Source organism: Fopius arisanus, unplaced genomic scaffold (assembly GCF_000806365.1).
Source record: "Fopius arisanus strain USDA-PBARC FA_bdor unplaced genomic scaffold, ASM80636v1 scaffold00143, whole genome shotgun sequence".
In the NCBI taxonomy this organism is placed as follows: Eukaryota; Metazoa; Arthropoda; class Insecta; order Hymenoptera; family Braconidae; genus Fopius; species Fopius arisanus.
In genome coordinates this window covers 221413-242697 of record NW_011887882.1, presented here as the reverse complement: position 1 = coordinate 242697, position 21285 = coordinate 221413, and the positions used below count along the sequence as shown (strand labels likewise).

Below are 21285 nucleotides of genomic sequence, written 5' to 3'. Positions count from 1 at the left end.
TTCACGCTTATTATGAATCGCGGGCGCCTCCGTAACTCAGATCCATTCACCTTTCTCTGGAATTTTCATTATTGCGTGAATGGTGAATTTTTTTTGGAAATTTTCCAATTGCCATTTGGTCAAAAAGTGAAAAAATTAAAAATCACGCCTCGAGGGCTAACTCACGCTTATTATGACCAAGTGGCGCTTGGAAAATTTTCAAAATAAATTCACCATTCACGCAATAATGTAAATTCCAGGAAAAGGTGAACGGATCAGAGTAACGGAGTGACCGGCGATTCGTAATGAGGGTGAGTTAGCCCTCGGCGCGTGATTTTTAATTTTTTCATTTTTTGAAAACTTTCCCCTTGACAAATTTTCTAAAAAGTATCAGGGGAGCATGGAAATCGAGGAGATATTCACTGAAATTGAAAAATTAAAAATTTTGAAAAAATTATCAGGGGAGCTTGAAAATGGAGTCGCTATTCACTGATTCATCCTCTTTGGCAGGAACTCATTAAATTGTAAAACCATCGATTTTAGCTTGCATTGATTTAATTTCAAAGACACATGCACACATTTCGTAATTAAGACAAATTTACCACAAAAAACCCTGAATAGTCATAAAGACTTAGAGAAACGTGTATTCATATTCTAAATATGTATAAGTAATAATATAATGTAATCAGAATATTTATTAATATATAATTGTCGAAACGCCTTGTCTCCGGAGTACTGACAAAATACATTTAAATGGAAAGTAAGTAAATTACTGCTTGTCCTGAGAGGATACCGCAAAACCCTTGCGATATAAAGATGAAAATTAGTTAGATTAGTTACTCTAATTCAATTGCCACTCAACTTATAAATATAATTCTTGGAGTGGCAATTATTAGTTGATTACAAAATTCAAACATACTCTCAACTGTAATTTCACAATTGATATTTTGTCCCAAGGAATTAATCAAAATTCGCCCCCCTTCACATTACATCTTACTTCCTGTTATCAATACTAATTGAATTCCCTCTTTCACTTTATCAATGCAACATGATTGATAGAATTATGCCATTGCCTTGAATCGTTTTATTTTCAATAATAACGGATTTGAAGCTTTCATCAAATTGGCTATTTCATTGCTTTCAATTTCTTCGACGTTTTGTCCACCCAAAGCAGCAATTAAATCTCCTAATTGCAATTTTCCGGATTCCGCTGCGCTGCCCCCTGCCATCTGCGAAAAAAAAACCCTTTTGTATTTTTCTCTCATCTAAGAAAATAAGAATGAATGATAAATTGAATTGAATTATTTCATTCGAATGAATAAAATAAAAACAGTACGATATAACCTACCAATTCTGAAATATATGCTCCTTTTCCAGATTTGAATCCCATTAAGCCAAGACCAATGCCCTTAGTTGGTTTTCTTTGAAGTTCCACTTCCACTTCATCAATAGAATACTCATCTTGTAAAATACTAAGTTTCATCTAAAAATATTACATGTATTTTATTTGAAGAACCAATACGGCATTGCATCAATTCTATCCATCCCTATCGCAATATTTACCGGTCCCGTTGTACTGAGAATAATTGCCTCCGCCTTTTCATGGTCAATTGTTTTAAAATTTTCTTGACAAAATTCTAGTATTCTATCTCCTCGTTTTAGTTGACCAGTTTTCTCACCAAGACCATCGGGGTATAAATCCAAAATGAAAACACCACCCTACCAATAGATGTAGATATATTACTGTAATAAAATTGATGAAAAACATGAGCATATACAAGAAAAAAAGTTAACAGAATAACTGACACACGATGTATCGCTTCCACCCGCAATGATAAGCCCAAGGGCATTTTCTTTCGTTTTTGTTATTTCCACAATAGTGGGTTTGCCTTGAGATGTCTTTACATTTTTACTGTCTGCCGCTACTTCAGCTTTTTTTATTTCTCCAGATTGTTGAGTTTGGCCTTGAAAGAATATAAAAAGTAATGAATATTGAAAATCTGTTAATAATAATTGAAGTCCTTTGATTACCTGGTGATTTTTCAGTTGTTGGTATATCGGGTGAGAGTTTTGACAGCTCATTCATATCAGATTGCTCTTTCAACTTGTTCTGGTTTGGATTGCATACAGTTACCGTAACCATTCCTTCTACGCGTTTCAAGACAAGTGTAGCCTGCCAATAAATAAACAAATAGATGCGAAGAATAAATGAGAAGCCTTTATTAATGTAATATTGATGCCAAGTTATTACTCTTTTATGTCCTACTTCGCTCTCGAATAAAAGTAATTAAAACAATCATGAATTTAACAAATTCGGCTACATTTACCTGATCATACGTAGAACCTACGAGACTGTCTGAATTCACACCTAGAATCATATCACCTAGCAGAAGACCGCCCTATTAAGGAAATATTCTATGTAAACTTTATGTACACATTTTTTTTCACCCAACCCATATACACTTTTCGTCATTATTCTCTGACCTTTTCGGCTACACTCCCCTCTTGAATATCAGAAATGAAAATCCCTTGACCAACTTCAGCATGCTTGCCCTCAACAATCATTATACCTAAACCGTACAATCCCTGAAACATAAGGATTTACGATAATCGATTATCATATACCTTATATTAAGTATGGGATTTTTATTCTGTACTTTAATCATAAAATGTATCATAATAAAAATTATGAACGCCCAATGAATATTTCGTCAACCATACCTTCTTTAAAGATACCGTTCGCACTCCTTCAAATCCGCTATACCGATCCTGTAAACAAATAGTACTATCTAGTTAATGACATTTCTCACATAAATGCTCAATAAATTATCATAATTTCAGTGATTCATGTACTTACACTCTCATCGAATGCAGCTGGAAAATGAATGGGTAGCTTCGGTGCTAGGGCATTCATTTCTGAATTATCTCTATAATAAAATGAAAATTCAAAATTGATTTATGCATCTTTTTGATTGTGGTAATTTCAAATCAGCTATCCAAAAACCAAATTTCATATGAATGAGTGGAAAAAATAAAATGTAAATATAATGAAAAGTATTAAATGTACCGATGAATGATTAATTTCCACGTTGACCCGCCCATTCCTTTCATAATCACTGAAGCATTTAAATGGGAACGGCCCTGCAGTACATGCCCGTTTACCTAAAGCCAAAAATGGTAATATACAAGTAATCAGTATTTTCTCCATGAACTTATTAAAATCATACCTCCAATATCGCATCTCCAACTTTCAAATTTCCAACTTTAAAAGCATTCCCTTTTGGATTCAAACCACATATAAATACAGCCATCCTTGCTCTGTCTTTATGGCCAGCCAATGCGATACCCAAATCACCAGTAGTTCTATCAATTTTTTCGAGCACCACTTGACCATTCAATGAACGATATTTCTTCAAAATTTTTTCTTGAAACCAAAAGAATAATCGATTTTTCACTTTTCATTAAACACAATTCATTTATCTGTCATTATTTTCATCTAAAAAATATAGGACAATAGTTACGAGCAGTGTAACCGTATTCATCTTCTTCTTCAGAATCTGCTGCTATTTCAGCAGGCGTCCGTTTAACGTTACCAGCACTTTTACGCGATATCTATCAATAAATGATAATTTTTACATAATTAAATATAATAGATATGAAACTCATGTAACTGTTACACATTATGAGGCTTATATATACGTATATTCACCTCCATGCCAGCTTTAGTATGAATGTTGCCTTCCATATAGCGCTCATCCTCACTCTCCGAACTTTCTTCAGAGTCAGGGTGGTGAACATCATTTTCTCTAATAGATTTTTCTTCATCAGCTTCTTGGTTAACAGCGGTTGCAGTTCCCATAGAGTTTGCGGATTGTATTAAAGCCACGTGCTCTTGGGTCTTATTAGATAATACTCTACAAATCAAACTGTTTATTAACAGCATGACGATCGTAAATATATATCTACAAACCATTCCTTTTGCCTCCCTTACCTTTCAAGCGATTTCTGCTCAGTTTTCTCTTGTGGTTGAATACAATCGGATTGATCCTGTAATACTCATGGCATTTATTTATCAAGCAGAGTAATGTTAGCCAGGATGAAAAAAAAAAAATTGAAAATGCAATATGCATTTCATATAATGAAGGAAATCCATAGAATAATAAGTGATATTAATCGAATTTTGTTCATCCACTGACCATAACAGTTAGTGATTGCACTCGAAGTCGAATAATATCTTCGTTGTTCTGGATGAGTTCAGCTACTTTATCACAGGTACAATTAAGCACGTTAATTCCATTCACCTCGACTATGCGGTCCCCAATCTACAACGAATAGCGATTGATAAATTTTTCTCGTAATGTTACAAGTAAAAAAATTAGTGTGGCTTGAGTTAAAAAGAAATCACGACAATCGCTGATGAAAATGAACAATGCGAACAAAACTCATAAACACTTGACAATTAACTTTTTTAATCTGATCTGATTATGACAGTTGTTTGGAAATCGTAATTCTAATTCAGAGTATTATATTATTTTCAACACCTAGGAACTTTTTAAATCACCGGCGGTAAATGAACTCACAAGTGGTTAAAGGACTTTACCGCGTGTGGCGACATCGATTGTCCTGTAATATTATTATTTAGTATTAGTATAACTAGTATATCGTCTGCCGCCGCTATATGCCTGGCTCTACTCATTCGATGCACACACCACAGCAAAACATGTGTTTTACTCAGGATTTTTCCGAAAAAATTATAAAGATATAACAGCAGTGCCTTTAGCCAAAAGTTTTAATAAAAAAGTTGTGAAATAATTAAAATAGGAGACATAAAATTTGAGAATTGGATCCGGTGATTTAATCCTTATTCTAATGAATATAGAAATATCGTCATAAATACAATAAAGGTAAAAGTGTTAGCACATATATCTATTTTCAATAAAATGCAAAGAAAAGAAATGCATTAGTATTAAAATTTCAAGTCTAACTTTTACTTCAACTCTTATAAAAATAAGAAACAATATTACTCAGTTATTGAAATAAGTTTTGTTTACTTATTTATCTCAAATATTATTTACTAAGTTGGCTTAGTAAATTCTTACCTTCAAATTGGAAACATTGCATATAGATGCATCAGGATCGATGGATTTAATGAATACACCTGAACTTTTTTGATCTCCTGCTTTCACTTCATCAGTTGATGCATCAATCTATAAATAATTGAATTGACCTGCTAAAATGTACGAATTAACCTGATATTGAGTTTTTATTGGACTGTGAATAATTTCAAATTATATAAAAGCACTTTCAACGTTTGATAGTTGAATTAAACAGACCTTTCCACCAATTATACTAAAGCCTAGACTTATATGACATCCTCTCTGAATTTCAACAAATCTATCCGAACCCCATTTTTTCAATTGGTTGATATTCACTTCGACTTGCCGCGTTACAGTCATGGTAAATCTGAAATATTGAATTGAAGAATTACGAATCTTTGATTAACATCACTTATTACAATTGAGTTTTCAATTATTTTTATGAGTAAGTTAAAAAACAAAACTTTCACCGATAGAAAATGTCTTTCAACGGGAATTGGACTTGGTAAATATGTTTAACTTGCTTTCGCAACTTTACTGTGTGTAGGAGAAACCTTTCAAGGGCGCGATATGTATGAAATTTGATTAGATCAATGACCTGTTTGTTGTTTACGATAAATTTTTTTTTAACAAACTATAGTTGAAAATATATAAAAGCAATGGGACAGGCAAGCTTAGAGTTTGAAATTTAAAAAAAAAAGAAGTCCCGTAACCAAAGCGTCAAGATTTCGAATTAGAGAAAGAATTATTCTCTACGCGCGGTCATAGACAATTGTTCATCTGTATTGGAAAAAGGTCAGCCTCGCTGATTGCTATTGTGCGGTAAAGTGTGTGATCTATCTATTGGCATATTCAGATGAATTGAATAAGAATTTCACACATTCGCACATAATATTCTCTGAATTATTACATATTTTGGGAAAATACACCAATTTACAGCAACTGATTCATTCACATTCACTAATTCACTAATTCGTCACAGCCACATTTTACACTGTAGAATAATAGACAGACCAGTGACAGCAAATTTTCCTAGCTTAGCATGCTCACTGGATAAAAAAATATACCTCTGAATTTTCTTACGGAAAAGTGCCCGATAGTAGAAGAAAGAAACAAAGCTAAAGGGAGATCTACTGATGTTAATAGCACGAGATGTTGATAATACAGACATCTTCATATGGTTGAAGCATAGACGATAATTTTGAAATGTCTTGTATTTTTGCGCATGCCTCACCATACAACAAGTGAAGAATCCAGGAATATCTAATGAGTAGCGAGCAATATATATAACGAAGTCAGTTTGACATTATTAATGAGGACAATATCAAGACTACAACTCCTAGTATTTTAAACTTTAACATTGATAAAACTTATATACATTTTCCTATCTCACCTTGATTTTCCTCCATTCTTAACTATAACTATAGATCCCTGACGCTCGCTATTGCGCACGTCCATGGAGAATTGACGATTTAGCGCTGTAAATGAATCATAATATCATTGAACTGAAGCGTTACCCGCTGTTTCTCACCATTTTGAATCAGAGAAAGGTGGCCGACAAAAATAATACTAAAAAATATCGGGTTACTTAAAAAGTAAATGAAATTTTTTTTTCGGAATGACGATAAGGAGAAAATCGCAAAGGCGTGTTTACGAAGCATGCGTCGTCATGCGTGCGTAAAAGGGGAAATAAACGAAAATTTAACCACTTTCAATGTGACTTATTTTTCACTTGTTAGAAACAGACCCTCGAGGTAGAGGGTTAAAGACGCAGTATCTTGTAGCCTTAGGCAAATCTATTTGTAATTAGTGAGATGATCCTGGGGGTGACCTTACTGACCCAATTTCAGGTGCGACTCCTGCAACTAAATGCTTGGTATACCGTAAATGTGTACAATTTTGGCTAGTGGTAAAATAACAACGGAGGACACACTTCCATTGTTAACTTTCAATTAAAGTAATTACTCAATTGTCGAGAGTTTCCACAACTCTCAAGATTTACTCGGTGACCTGCGAATTATTATTTCTGTTGACCTACTTATCATTCATCTTTTTATCGTACACTTTTAGGAGATTAATTCAATATATTTTCCTCCTCCACTCTTTCATTATTTTCGTACACGTCTTCTGCCACAGTTTTTACGTGAACACTTCGTATACTGTATGTAAGATTTTGTATGCTAACGAGACATGCAACTGGCAGGATCGTAATGATCCACGAAGAAGAAGGAAAGAGGTATAAAACCGATAACGATTTTTCATATAGAGCTGTGCTTTAATGACGTCGTCGATAATTATATTCATATACATTATTTGTCAGACATTGTTAAGGGAATCGTCCGGCTCTGAGGCAGCAGTAACGGACAAAGAACAAGGCATATTATATTCAAATATGGAATGCTTTTCAAAGAATTATTCAATAAAATAGCTTTCTACTTTAATATTATTATGTTTGAGTAATAACTTGGCAAGTCTTGTCAAAAAAACTTGTATATCACTAAAACTGATAAAAACAGATAAATGCCCAATGCCCATAGCGTATATATTCGGTAGTGAGAGAAAAAAATGTGGTTCAAGGGATGCTGCTATAAATGGTATTGGTGAAAGAAAAATTTTTTCACACCTATATTTTCTCAAGTGTTAAGTAGTTATTTGATCTCTATATTTAAAAAAAAGAAGAAAAAAGAATGAATAAATCAAATGAAGCTGATAAAAAGAGGATGGACTCTACTGGCCGAGAGATTGAGACAATGAATAAAGCAATGCGCGACGATTAATTTTTAATTGGTGAAAAGCATAGCAGTGAAAGAAGCTTACCTGTGTGGTGCAGATTGCCAGAGGAGAGAGAGAGAGAGAGAGGGAGGAGAGGTAAGTTGTTGTGAAGTAGCGAGGAAGAGGAAGGAGAATAGGTGGGAGGAGAAACGGAGGGTTGTGCGTATTAGGGTGAGTTATAGTGACTGCGTGTCGGGTAGACAAGCCGGCGTGGAGAAGAGTAGGTGGAAAGCGGGAAAACGGTAAAAGGTGAAAAGGGGCAAGGGTGGCAAGGGGGGAAAGGGGCAAAGGGGAAAGCTCGAAGGCATGACAAGCATCAGTTCACTTCGGCCTCGCCAGCCGTGCAAGCTACACCGCCGTAGTGTCTCACATTGAGGTGTCAGTGTATGTGCGCCCGCGCCCCATAACTTCAATGCAAATATAAACGGTCGAGGTTGTCACAAAATTTTTCTATTTTTCAACAATTTTTCATGAAGAAAATTATCAAACATCAGTGATTCCATGGATTAACAAATTGTCTCGTCTTGCGGAGTAGTAATATATGTATAGATAGATAAATGCCGAGGCATTCAAACGTCGATATTCAAACCATTCGAGTTCATTTTATTTTCTGCTGACTATCAATTCTAGAATTAAAAGCGGAGACTTGATCATGTTTCTATTATCGAATGAGTGATAATTGTGATATCAACCGCGGAATTCCACGTCATGATAACTTATGCATCGCAGTTTCGTGATTGTGACTCGTTATATGGCCAATTGTATCCTCATAAAAATGAAATCAATCATAGCTTGTAATTGTAACGATTGCCATTAGATATTATTACGTGTGGACAATTTTTCTTTGTCAACATTATATTTGTAAAATGTACGGAAAATGTTGTCGATTCTCAATGATGAAGAATACTGGTAAGTTGTTGTACTGCAAAAATGTTCAATTTAAAACTATTACGGAGATATTCAAGTACTCATAGTGAAAGATAAAGATGAAAAAAATGATAAGTTCAGTGGAGGAGTTTATATATTTGTGATTTAGAGTGTAGCAATTTTACACACTTGATTCGATGGGATACGAGGAAAATAACGTCCTCAATTATAAAAATAGAGTTAAGTGATTTGTTATAGGGGGATCGTTCACTAGTTGGTCACCAGACTACTCATATACAAAAACCAAATAATTACCATTTTTTATTCATTATTATTATTGTTCGAGAAATATTAATACTAATAAGTGGTGAAATAAAATTTTTAATTAATTTCGTTTTTTCATTAGAAAATTATACGAGTATAAATGAATATGAATAATTTCAAAAATAACGGGAAATAAAAGCACTCATATTAACAGAGTGTGAGTTTTAATAAATATAACCTCAGAATATTGATGATACTGTTCATTGACATAAATCCTACTCCTCTTGAACTGTTGGTAGGCATTCGAGAAAATTGTTTTGTTTATCAAGTGAAGAGATTTTTCCATCTATTTTTGAAAAAGAAGCAGTTCATTGAGCAAAAAATTTTTTAACATTGCATAACATATAAACACATTATTTATCATTCAACAATCACAATAAATGATACTTGATCCATGTAATCCTATACACGACTTTAATCAAACTGCACACGATGATTTTCTTCGTCTTGCTTTCGCCATCTTCTCAGCACCTGTAAACGTATTAGAAAAATGCACACCACTCGATATCACATCAAGTTGCTTCAACTCGACGCACTATCTGTAATATAGGAAAGGGTATATGAGCTTTTCCATTTGAGCATACGCGTGACCTGATTTATGACTCGGTCGATCCTGCCACGGTAAATATAGAGGATATTTCAATTTTTCATGTTTTCCCATTGAAGGTAAAACGTATAATTCAATTAAATTGTAGAGTTTCCATTTATTTATTCATTAATTTATTGTTGATTTCTAGCGACATTCCTCATGTTCATAATATTTCAGGTATGGAAAAACTTTTCCAAGAATATTCTCTAGTTTCTGATTGCTCAACAGCACACAACGAGTTATGCACTTCAGTTCATATTGAAACAGTCAATGCGCCAAGATATTACAAAGAATATCTTTTAACAAATAAGTCTCATTTTGTGCTGTCGAATGTATAGCTTTTGAAAGCAACAACGTTGCATCCCACTCATTTCAAGTCCATTCATTCCACCTCTGAGAATGTGTGTAGGAGATCAAAAGACATGTCGAGCGCATCGGTACAATTTATATCAATTTACAGACATGATGTCTGAGTCATATAGAGATAGCAAAATTTCCACTATTTTAACTCAACTATGCACGGAAATGAGTGATGAATAAAAAAGGAAATAAAATAAAATAAAAGTTTGACGACTATCCTGTAGCGATATATAGTATAGTGTATGACCTTTGAGAAACATAGCATAGCATAGCATAGCATAGCATAGCATAGCATAGCATAGCATAGCATAGCATAGCATAGCACACCAGCCAGCTATCGATTATTATTTATTATAACCAGAATTCCGACGCCCCTCAAATACAGTACACCTCGATTGAATTAGATGAGAGGGTGAGAGTCAACTAGATTTTTTAATGTTCGCAGGATATCACCGTATTCGCAACCGCAGTACACATCCACCGCCCTATATAATCAACAATGTAAAATGAGTTTTACGTCACCCCTCACCGAAGCCTTTCACCGAAGATGAGATACTTATCGCTCAAATGTTGTGATAGAAAAGAGACCAATTCGGTGATAAATATGTGACCAAATAATGATCCAATAATGTGAATATGTGTGAGTGTATGAATCCAGAAGATGAAGATCAATCAGATGATCAAGGTGGATAGTCAAATGAGTGTTGAGTAAAATCATAAATTCAAATAAATCTTAGAATGGAGCGTATAGTGACGCTTGAAGGTGCAAGAAATAATGAGTCGGTTGATTTGTTGAATTTCATGAATTCTACTCAACAAAATCGCTCAATAAGTAATCAAGAGAGTCAAAATCTGGACGCACTATTGCTCTGGATTATAAAAGCTATTATCATGAGTTTTATCATTCTTGCAGCTCTGTTTGGAAATTTATTAGTGATTGTCTCAGTGATGCGACACAGAAAGCTACGAGTAATCACTAATTATTTCGTCGTATCACTTGCACTCGCTGACATGCTCGTTGCGATATTCGCAATGACATTTAATGCGAGTGTTGAACTATCCGGACGTTGGCTATTTGGTTATTTTATGTGCGACGTATGGAATTCACTGGATGTGTTTTTCAGTACTGTATCGATACTCCATTTGTGTTGCATTAGTGTTGATCGTTATTACGCTATTGTTCAACCTCTTGATTATCCACTAATAATGACTAATTTGCGACTTACGACAATGCTGGGTGTTGTATGGTGTTCGCCGACAATCATAAGCTTTCTACCAATATTTGCCGGATGGTATGCAACAGCTGATCATCTAGCCAAACGTCAACAACATCCTGAAGACTGTGAGTTTCGTGTTAATAAACCGTATGCTGTAGTGAGTTCAAGTGTTAGTTTTTGGGGCCCTGGCATCATCATGCTCATTATGTATTACAAGATCTACAGGGAGGCAGATCAACAAGAGAGGTTACTCTATCGGTGAGTTCCAATCAATGATTTTATTTTTATCACAATATCATAATATAATATTAGAAATAACATTCACCATTTTTACGATAATTCAATATTGTCAACTAGCCATTTCAAATAATTCTTTATCTTTAATTGAAAAGACTCCCCAAATGCCTCCTCTACCTTACGTCCCACCATCTTGGCGGCCTCCATACTAGTCATCTCATGCTCTACTGTTAATTCGGCCATCTTGTTTTCGTATGCCTCAGCCATATCTTCTTCACGTAATTGTACTTTTATATTCTTCAGCATAATAGCAACAATATAATCACCGAAGTATAAAAATACATTTGACAATTTTTCCACAAATTCTTTTGAATTATCTTCTTTTGGATCATTGATTTTCGTGTTATTATCAGTTGCCCTCTCGTCCTGGTTAACCGTGTCTCTTTTAGATCTCCTCTTCTTACCCTGAAACGCTTCATTTCGTAGTTTTTATACAACAATGTCTTGGCCGATATGGAATTGAAATGTCTTATCTACCTGGAGAATATTAGAAGATGCTTTCTTATCGCTAAGGGTAGATTCTAGAGTGTCAGTCTTCTGCATCCTCTTGTCATTCTCGTTGACCTCTTGATTTTTAGCCACACTAGTCACCTCATTAGGATGTATCTCTCGTACTTGACTTTTTTTCACCTTCCTCTCATCTCCATCATTCGTGACTTTTTCATCTTTATTCAAACTCCCTAAAAGCACATGTTTTGCTTCACCCACATTATTACGATACTTGTCATAATTATAAATTAAATAAGATATATTTCCCGTATATTATTAATATGTATTACTATATTTCATGACAGCAATGGCATCATATTGTCTCTGGTCTCTTTGCAACAAGTGCTGTCGTTCAATACGATTTTCTTCATTACATGGATGATTCTGAAAATAGGCAAAACTCTTAAAACCCATCACACATATGTAGCTCTTCATTTTACCCTTATATTACCGAGCACCTTCCCATCAACGATACCACCAAACTTTTATTCCAACAGAATTTCACAGGATCGTTGTCACAGAAACGCCTGAGGATATTGCCCTTGGTGTCGATCCCTTTTGCTAGCCTCCCCGGAGAATACAACTTTACTTCAATCCGTTTACTTTTCCCATAGAACCCATGTGAAACACCCAAATCCTTCTCTGAATTGAATTTCAATTTGCCAACTTTGTACTTGGAATACCAGTCACGTGCTTTTGAAACGTCCATTGAAATTAATAGATTAATGGAAATAATAAAAATAATTGTGAATCTCATGATACAAACAAATCCAGTAAATAACAATTGTAGGCTTGGCAAGTGGAACTAACAGTGTGGGTACTTGTCGTACAGAACTCGTAAAAGTTGTCCCTCGACATTCCGAGTAATTAAATTGACTATCGATTAATGTTCTTTGTTTGCCCCCCCCCCCCTCTCTCTCTCTCTTTCTCTCTCTTTCTAGAATACAAGGCATTCCAGTTATCACGGGAAAGAGACTGATAAACACAGTTTCACAATAGACGCATTAAGTGTTTCGGATTGTTGTAATTATTAGTTATTGTATGTTAATTTTGTCATTTTTTATTTGTGTTTATGCTGTGCAGCACGAACAAAATATTTGTTTCCAACGACAGTGAAAGATTAAGGTGTAAAGTAGTCTGGCGAAGAAGTACACCAATACACCAAGCAATGGCTAAATGACTCTTATCGTTGAAAAAAATCAGTCGAGTCGAATGTACATAATTGGAACATAAAAATAACCTTAGTCAACGGCCTTCACAACATTCGAGCAGCATGATCGATACCAAATGTACACAGAATCCTTGAAAATTCAAGTAACGACCAATGACACGCGAGCCATTGGAAACAATACCTATCAACCCCAAGTGGAAAATCCAAGCTGCAGTGCAACAGTTTGTTGCGTGAATTTGCATAATAGTCGAACCACATAATTTCTGACCATTTGCCACTATAAGGTCTGACTTTCTTTTAAATTCCCGTCGCCTCGTTTATAACACACATTCATTGCCATTGCTCATTAAATTCTGCCCTTCTCCAGCTTATTCACTTTCCTATACGTAAAACTCGCTATAAGAATCTGCACAGAGATGGTCGAAACTTTGAAGAAAGATGATGATGATTCGATTGAGTTTTGCAAACTTAAATTGCCAATGTGACTTTAAATTTAATTTCTCGTAAGATGCAAAACACTTGGTGGTCCAGAGACATATGTACAACAGAAGAGAAACTTTCCTTCCAGCGTAATAGTGGGATAAATAAAGCGTGATTTTCATCGATTGAAGGAATTTCGTAAATTTTTGTCAAATTTTGGTAAATTAACTGGTGTGAAGGATCGCGTTATCATGAAAATTTTTTTTTTCACCTCCAAATCAACTGAGTGATATTGTAATAGAAGAGATGTCTATATAGGTAGTGTTGCTCAGAGAAAAGCCAGATTGAGCGGTTGGTTCTCTTAAAAAAAGAGGATCGTTACTATCTTTGGCAAGACAAGGGTGACACATGGCCGGTCATTTATAGGTTAACTGTAGGGGCAGGGAAGGGAATATTTTCTATTAAAAATACACGCCACCAACCAACGTCGAGCGATCGATGTCGGCATGAGCTTGATAAATGCGCCAACGGTAACCGGCCAGTCCTAAGTGACGTACACTAAGTCAAGTAGATAGTCCTATGTGAGTTCATTGCCAAGTGACAAGGAAATCAAGATTCTCCTCCTTCTCCATTCCAATATTTTTTCCATCATCTCATTTTTTAATTTCCTACCAAATGAATAGTATTCCTATAAACATAAACATATAAACATACCATATCATCTGAGCTAAGCTAAGGCGGCTTACTCCCCTATTTTTTCTTTTTTGTCTATCCGATTTTTCCATCCAGTCACAAATTCAGGAGAAACCTCTGAAAGTTGCCATTTACTTCTTTTCTGGCTCTCCGTCACCGCCCACGAGGCAATAAAACTAACTTAAGCTACTCAGACTCCATCTCTCATGATTGTTGTTGTTCTTGTTGTTGTTGTTTTTTTTTTTTTAATTTTTCCCCACATCTGAAAATCTCAAACGGTATGATTGGTAACATATCCACAGTTTTTCCGACCTTTCATGGAATTGATTCATTACTACTAATGTCTTGAGGTGGATATAGTTTATTGTGGGGGAAGAGATGTTATATATATAAAAAAAAAAAGCAAACGCCGGTTGGTCCTATAGGATAGCTATTTGAATTGCTAAAAGCATATAGGCAGACAAGGCCCAGAGCACTCGGCGACTGACAAAGCCAAAGGTAGTAGTACGGGTAAATTACAATGGTAGTAAGCGACAGCAGTATAAGGGATGGGTTGCCTTGTGGTTAATGTGGCTAACCACGGGGGGAATATGGAAGTTTCGGTCGATGTGAGTCTATACACAGTGTTTAATGTGCAAGTTCAGTAAAAGTGCATGTAAACAGATAATCTTCTACTACATCTACTAAGATTAGCCATTAATTCATTCGAATCCATTCGCCCTCCCCCTCGTTTTCCGTTAGAAACGATATGAAAAAAGTCTCTTCCCTTCCGTTATCTTGTAGTTCTCATCAAATCATCTTGCCAATTCAGTCTATATTACTTTTGCATCTCCCTTGGGCATCATAGTATGTGAAAAAGAAAATGGATAATGGCAATGACGGATTTGGAATGAAAAAAAATTCTTTAAAATAGCATAGAAAGTACATACTGGTAGCGATCTAAAGATCATAATAGACAAGTCATATCAATGACAAGATCGTAACAGTATGTCTCAGATCGACATTCAACTATATTTAGGAGCTATTTTATTAGGCTATTAATTATTCGTGTTGATCAAAGGATAAATAATTATTTTTTATGAACATTATAATTACATAAGTAGTTTAAATAATTAGAGAAGAGAGAGGAGAGAAGACATGAGACGAGGTTTTGAAGAAAAGCTATTAAAAAGCTGGGGTTTTTGTGATAAAATATTCAATAAGGCCATTTACAGCATAAAGCGCACACACACGCTCGTCAACACTCTCTGTGCACTCATCGTTGTTCATTTACAGTTTTTTATTCAAGTGCACGTGTGTATGTAATTCATGTGTCAAAAAGTTGAATGGCCTCTATCTGAGTTTAGGATACCAACTAGAAATATATGTGACAAAACGATGAAAATCCGTTCAATATCTCCTTACACAATATCTGGTTCCACTGTCGGATTTGCTCAATTGGGAATTAATAGTGAACCTGCATTCAAATAATTAGTATATTTTCAGATCGGATCGATTATAAAGTATTATTAAGCGAGTTTTCAATTGAAATTGTAGTAGTTTAAATTATTCCGAACTAAAATGGTAAAGTAGGGGTCGGCCATTGGATTCATTGATTGATACTTGAATAATAATCAACTATTTTTAATATTTTTAATTTCAGGAGTAAAGTAGCAGCGGCACTGCTCAACAAGCACCTTCAAATAAATGGAATATCAGCAGGCCTAGCGGGACTGCAACCGCCGGAGCAACCCCCACCAGAACCAGAACCAGAGGAACCACAAATCACCAGTAGCAGCAAAATGAAACGAGAGAGAAAGGCTGCTAGGACTCTCGGAATAATCATGTCTGCATTTTTGACATGCTGGCTGCCATTCTTCCTCTGGTAATCACCATTCTCTCCTCTTATTTTTCTACCACTGTAGTCTTTTTTTTTATAACTTTATTAACAAAACATCTTCGTCAATCAAGCAATAAATTTGCTTGCCTTATTAATTAACTAGAGTTATTTATTGTATATAAAAAGTCGGCCCCATTTGCGGTTGAAATAATATTGAACGGAATATCAACGAGCATCACTCGAGAAGACACTAGATATTCTATTCAATACACTGAAACGACGATAGACTCCCAACAGTCTATCCTAGATTGCTGCAACTCTGTGGTATAAAATGAAAAAAAAAAAAAAAAAAAAAGAAAGGAGTCAAGTACGAACTGGCTCACACTTTGCATCACGATCGATAGTTTCCAACGATTCAAGTACTACTAGAAGTAATCTTGAGCATGGACCGGAGAATTGGTCGACTCGATACAAACCATCCAGGTTGTGTGTCAAGTGTAATGTTGCAACATGTACATTATTTTTTCATTGGTTATTTTTCATTTGTTTTTATTTCGATCCTTCCATTCAATTGTTGTTACATAACAAAGCTGCTATAAAATTTCTTTCTCAAAGTTGATGCTAACATTGTCCACTTGGTTGCAATACTGTTTTGTTTCTTTCAAATTATTATTTTTCTCTTTGCTATAATCAGTAAAATTTATTTTCAACTCTCGACGGGCATTCTTCACGTCACCGTTGAGCCAATACTTTTTTTCGCCTCTCTCATCTCTGTCAATCCTTGACCTTCTCCACTTCCTATCCAATGAGACCGAGAATCCAGTCCCTCGACCCAAATACTTGACGCGAACTTCCACATTGGCACACCATTCCTTATTGAAAAGTAGTACCCTATTTTTCATCTGATAAATTTAACATAGCGTAATATCTTCTACCACCTACTGAGAATAAATAGACAATAGCTCGAGTTATCAGAAAAAAAAAATATATATATCAAAGCAAGTATAGTCGTCAAGTGACGGAGGCTCAAGTTGCGACCAATTGCCATTTTTGGCAATTGCCAAACATATTACTTATTACTTGGAGAAAAAAATAACAAGTCTCAACTGGTGGTGAACCTTGATTGATTAAAAAAGATAGAAATGGCTTGCAATGTTGAGTTGTATGTGTCGTACTCACTTCCGCTTGATCAATTCTCCTCAGTACTAATTAGAGTACAAGTTTCTAACTAATAACAGTTTCCCATACTAAATGTTATTTCTTTCGGAAAGAAATAATAAAGCGATACTTCTGAGAGGAAATTAAAAAATTAGTATGTGTAAACATGACCGACTTTACAGATTCATTCAGTATATGTATATATTCACTCCATTTCATATTTCTTTTCTAGCTATTTGATGGCAAATAGAAAAATAAAGTGATTGATCTAACGTCCTTTTTTTTTCGCGAGTGAATTATTGGGAATGGCGCTGGGGAGAGCTCGTTGATATTCCCGTTATATTTTGGATATATTGGCTAGGTGATAAATATGTACGTGAGAGGGACAAATGATTAAATTGCAGGTACCTTATAACATCGCTTTGCGACGACTGCGAGAGCAGTGCGATGGTAGTTGGGGTAGTTTTTTGGGTTGGCTACTTCAACAGTGCACTGAATCCTCTTATATACGCTTACTTCAATCGTGAATTTCGCGCAGCCTTCAGTAAAACACTTGAGAGCTGTTGTGCAGCCCTTGCGCCAGTACGTGACCTAAGACAAGTTCACAGAAAGCAAGATCTCGTGCACAGTAACGCCTCATCAGAGTTGCATGTCAACAATCAGCTGCGGACAAGTGAAATGACTAATGTACACATCGAGGCTTGCATCTAGATATTTTCATTACCGCACACCCAACACCATTATTTCATTTTTTTTCAAACAAAGTTTAACAAATTCATTTATAGAAGCAGAACAAACTCTATGATATATTACCATGCAACGCTGCACACAGCAAAATCACTTTAATATAATATTCCCTTCAATTTTTAATCCTATCCTATATACCTTTAATCCTATTTATAATCTTGAGTTTTATTGTTAAATCTGATAATACTCATTAGTTATTGTTGTTATTGAATTAAAACTTTTCAACGTTGGATGGAACATTCATTTTCATCTCTGAAATAATTCTCTCATTTATAAACGCAGCGTGAATAAATAATTGTGCCAATTATTGATTGTTTCTTCCGATTTTATGTTAAAACAATAAAATTCCTCAATACCTACATAACGAAACTCAATGGTCTCAGCGATTTTTCATTTTTTCATTTTTATTGAAATATGTGTAAATATCTCGGAGCATTACTACAGTGCTACTGTTCCGATGGGACGAAATCGCGCCCAGTGTATTTTCACCATAGCTAATTAATTAATTGAGGACGAGAATATACCGCGATGAGATCTGAATACCAATGAAATTGTACTATGCAGAGACATCAAGCTACTGTTCGTCCAATGTTTAAAATTAGAAAAATCAATTCTACATATACGACCATCTATAGCCCGGAAGTATCAATTAATCTATCTAAGGCATATTTGCTTTACTTTTCTCTAATTCATTTTTATTTTGTGAATAATGCTCCTGTATTCATATACCAGAGAAATACACTCCCACACTACATTCAAGATTGCTTATCGCCAAGGGCGTAAACTTTCCCAACATATTTTTACAATATTGCACTGACAAAAATTCAATACACGAGCAAAGACCGTTCGATGCTTTCGACAGTGAAAAAAATTGAGAAAACCAAAAAAAAAAAAAAAACAAGGAGATGGGGTAGAATAAAATTCTGCACCTGAAGATAGTGTTCAAGCGCATTTACTCAGACTTGCTCTCGTTTTCGGGTGTAAATAAAAAGTAATCAATAACAATAAAGATTAAAAAAAATGAATAATAATACTTAAAACAGGGTGAATTGGAATTTTATTAATTGAATATCGCACTGAACAACCAAAGAAAAAGGATTCTTGTATAAATAGGTAAATGAAAAAGCAAACGACCAAGCTTCCCAGTACACTCTATGTTTTGGTAATGGCGAATAAAAAGGATCAACTACGTTGGCATAATCGTAAAGAAGAACCAAAACTCTACTTTTCCGCGTCAATTGTTTTTGTTTATGTAGATATGATATTTTTTACACTAAATAAACATACAAATCATTATAGTGGGGATGATGTTGATTAAATATTGAGGATATACTGTAAATAGTCAAGTCTATCAGTGGGACGTATTGTTAGAGATAATTGATCTAGGTTGATTAATTTGTAAATTAATGAACCTTTAATATTTATTCAATTTTTGTGGAGTGTTATTGAATCCAAGAACAATGAATGATGCTTCCTCATTATTTTTTATATTGAGAGATAAAGAAAATAATTGAAAAAAAAAAAATACATAAATAAAAAACAAGTATGCGCACATCATTCACGTATTCACGTTGCAGGTGAGAAAAACACTAAAAAATATACCAAAAATGGAGAACAATCATTAATACTAAGATGACATGTAATCGATGGAATTAGATTTGAAATGTTCAATGCGGGAGCATTGTGAAAACACGTGGATACCTATTTAGTGAATAAGTGACTATAGTGACCTAATGAATGTATACCTAATTTGAAAAAACGGAAAAATTCGTGAAACTCTTTAGGCTCTCAAAATAGACTAGATTTAAATCAAATAGGAAGATAAAATATTTTTTTCTTTACCGTAGAAATATCGGTTGTGCGTTAAGACTTACCACCGTAATTTCTACTTGGTCATTTATCACTGATAAACACTATCGGAGATGAATTATGCATGTCAACAATAACAGTATGTTTGGAAATGCAAATGGTCTGTAATAAAATCAATAATAAAAATGATATATTTGCATCAGAATGTATAGATATATCGAGAATACATGTCAAGAATATATAATAACTAACGCCATATATTGAATGACTGTGATGAATCTTTAGGGTCACGTAGTAATATTGAGAATGTCGATATATAAAATAATGATCTGAAGTCCTGGATGGAAGGTCAAAGCACATTAATAAAGATATTTTAAGAAGAATGGATGGTATATATTTAATGAATATCGTATTATTTCTATATGTTGAATAAGTTGTTTTTATTTGTGTTTTTGTTTTTATTCAAATTTGAATGAAACAATATTTATTCCGAAGAAAATGATAAGTATTAATTAATGGAAGATGAATGGCCAATCAGAACTGTTGGGTCTGAGCAGTAGCGCAGGTATGCCCCTAAATATCGTGCTAACGTTTGAAACATGCTTCCACACTTGATTGCACCGGCTTAATTAGAGATTCGTATGATGTACGTGATGCGGATACTCACTCTGGTTTCTAATTGATTCTCCGGGCACTTAGCTGCTCCGTATTTCATTGTCATATCCTTAGCATGGTGAAACATGAAACCCCTTTCTCCCTCTCCATTCATCATTAGTGTGAACACAGATAATTACTCTTATAATATCAATACGCTGATAATTTTTACACAGTTTCTGACTGCCATCACTGGTATGTATTTGATCAATTCTGAGGAGAAAAAAAAAAAAAAACCTCCCTTGGCATAGTAGGGTACCTATGGAGGATTGTGATGTTTCGGTATGGTTTGAAAAAGATAAATGTTGACCAGCACAAACAGCCCACTGAAATAATTGAAGTTTCAAAAGTTGAGCAAGTAGCAAGTTGCAAGTTTGAGGTGTTAACCCGTTAGCCGCAATGCTGTGAGGGTCAGCGCGTTGAGAATGCTCGTCGCCCAGTGTCTTGTTGAAGGTGTTAAGCTATAAACAGTGAAAAAAGGTAAAAAAAAAAAATAAATAAATTAAATTAAATGAAAATGACAGAAAAAAGCACAGAGGCTTCAATTTAGCTAGGAGTAGACATTGAATCACGCATGTGGACTTGCACGTTTCTCCCTCGGTATGACCTCATTAATTATCATGAGAATGGCGCAAACTCTCCTCGTTTCACCTTTTATTCCTAACTGCTTTTTGGGGCTAATGATAGCGTTCCCCTTGATTCATGCCATAATGAACATTCTCTGGTTTGAGGATCAACACGGCACTACAGGAAATCATTGTCAAAAATTTCACTTATAATGATAAAAAAATAAAACACCCCCTAGATTTCCAGATATTTGAAAA

General features: G+C 34.7%; 3 protein-coding genes across 7 annotated transcripts; 1 reads left to right on the top strand and 2 right to left on the bottom strand.

Moving 5' to 3' along the window:
- Window positions 1–530: 530 nt before the first annotated feature.
- inaD (inactivation no afterpotential D) lies at window positions 531–6096 on the bottom strand. 3 transcript variants are annotated; one of them, XM_011314084.1, is made up of 18 exons: window positions 5986–6096; window positions 5313–5442; window positions 5079–5186; window positions 4176–4301; window positions 3971–4026; window positions 3689–3893; window positions 3501–3591; window positions 3207–3403; window positions 3047–3141; window positions 2837–2906; window positions 2701–2748; window positions 2464–2565; window positions 2307–2378; window positions 2011–2152; window positions 1786–1943; window positions 1543–1698; window positions 1328–1462; window positions 531–1208 (listed from the first exon to the last, which is right to left on the bottom strand). In XM_011314084.1, the coding sequence occupies exons 2-18, from the start codon at window positions 5433–5435 to the stop codon at window positions 1041–1043; spliced, it is 2052 nt and encodes a 683-aa protein (XP_011312386.1). In that variant the 5' UTR covers window positions 5436–5442; window positions 5986–6096; the 3' UTR covers window positions 531–1040. The 3 variants fall into 3 exon arrangements, with proteins under 3 accessions (XP_011312386.1, XP_011312389.1, XP_011312387.1); XM_011314087.1 differs by having other exon boundaries at window positions 6005–6058; XM_011314085.1 differs by lacking the exon at window positions 5986–6096 and adding an exon at window positions 5546–5672.
- LOC105272148 (octopamine receptor beta-1R) lies at window positions 4660–20190 on the top strand. 2 transcript variants are annotated; one of them, XM_011314091.1, is made up of 4 exons: window positions 4660–4883; window positions 10433–11462; window positions 15917–16138; window positions 17656–20190. In XM_011314091.1, exons 2-4 carry the CDS (start codon window positions 10726–10728, stop codon window positions 17960–17962), a joined length of 1266 nt encoding a protein of 421 aa, XP_011312393.1. In that variant the 5' UTR covers window positions 4660–4883; window positions 10433–10725; the 3' UTR covers window positions 17963–20190. The 2 variants fall into 2 exon arrangements, with proteins under 2 accessions (XP_011312393.1, XP_011312392.1); XM_011314090.1 differs by lacking the exon at window positions 4660–4883 and adding an exon at window positions 8187–8756.
- On the bottom strand, window positions 11504–12835 carry LOC105272147 (uncharacterized). 2 transcript variants are annotated; one of them, XM_011314088.1, is made up of 4 exons: window positions 12442–12835; window positions 12281–12374; window positions 11979–12199; window positions 11504–11906 (listed from the first exon to the last, which is right to left on the bottom strand). In XM_011314088.1, the coding sequence occupies exons 1-4, from the start codon at window positions 12745–12747 to the stop codon at window positions 11535–11537; spliced, it is 993 nt and encodes a 330-aa protein (XP_011312390.1). In that variant the 5' UTR covers window positions 12748–12835; the 3' UTR covers window positions 11504–11534. The 2 variants fall into 2 exon arrangements, with proteins under 2 accessions (XP_011312390.1, XP_011312391.1); XM_011314089.1 differs by having other exon boundaries at window positions 11979–12181.
- Window positions 20191–21285: the final 1095 nt, after the last annotated feature.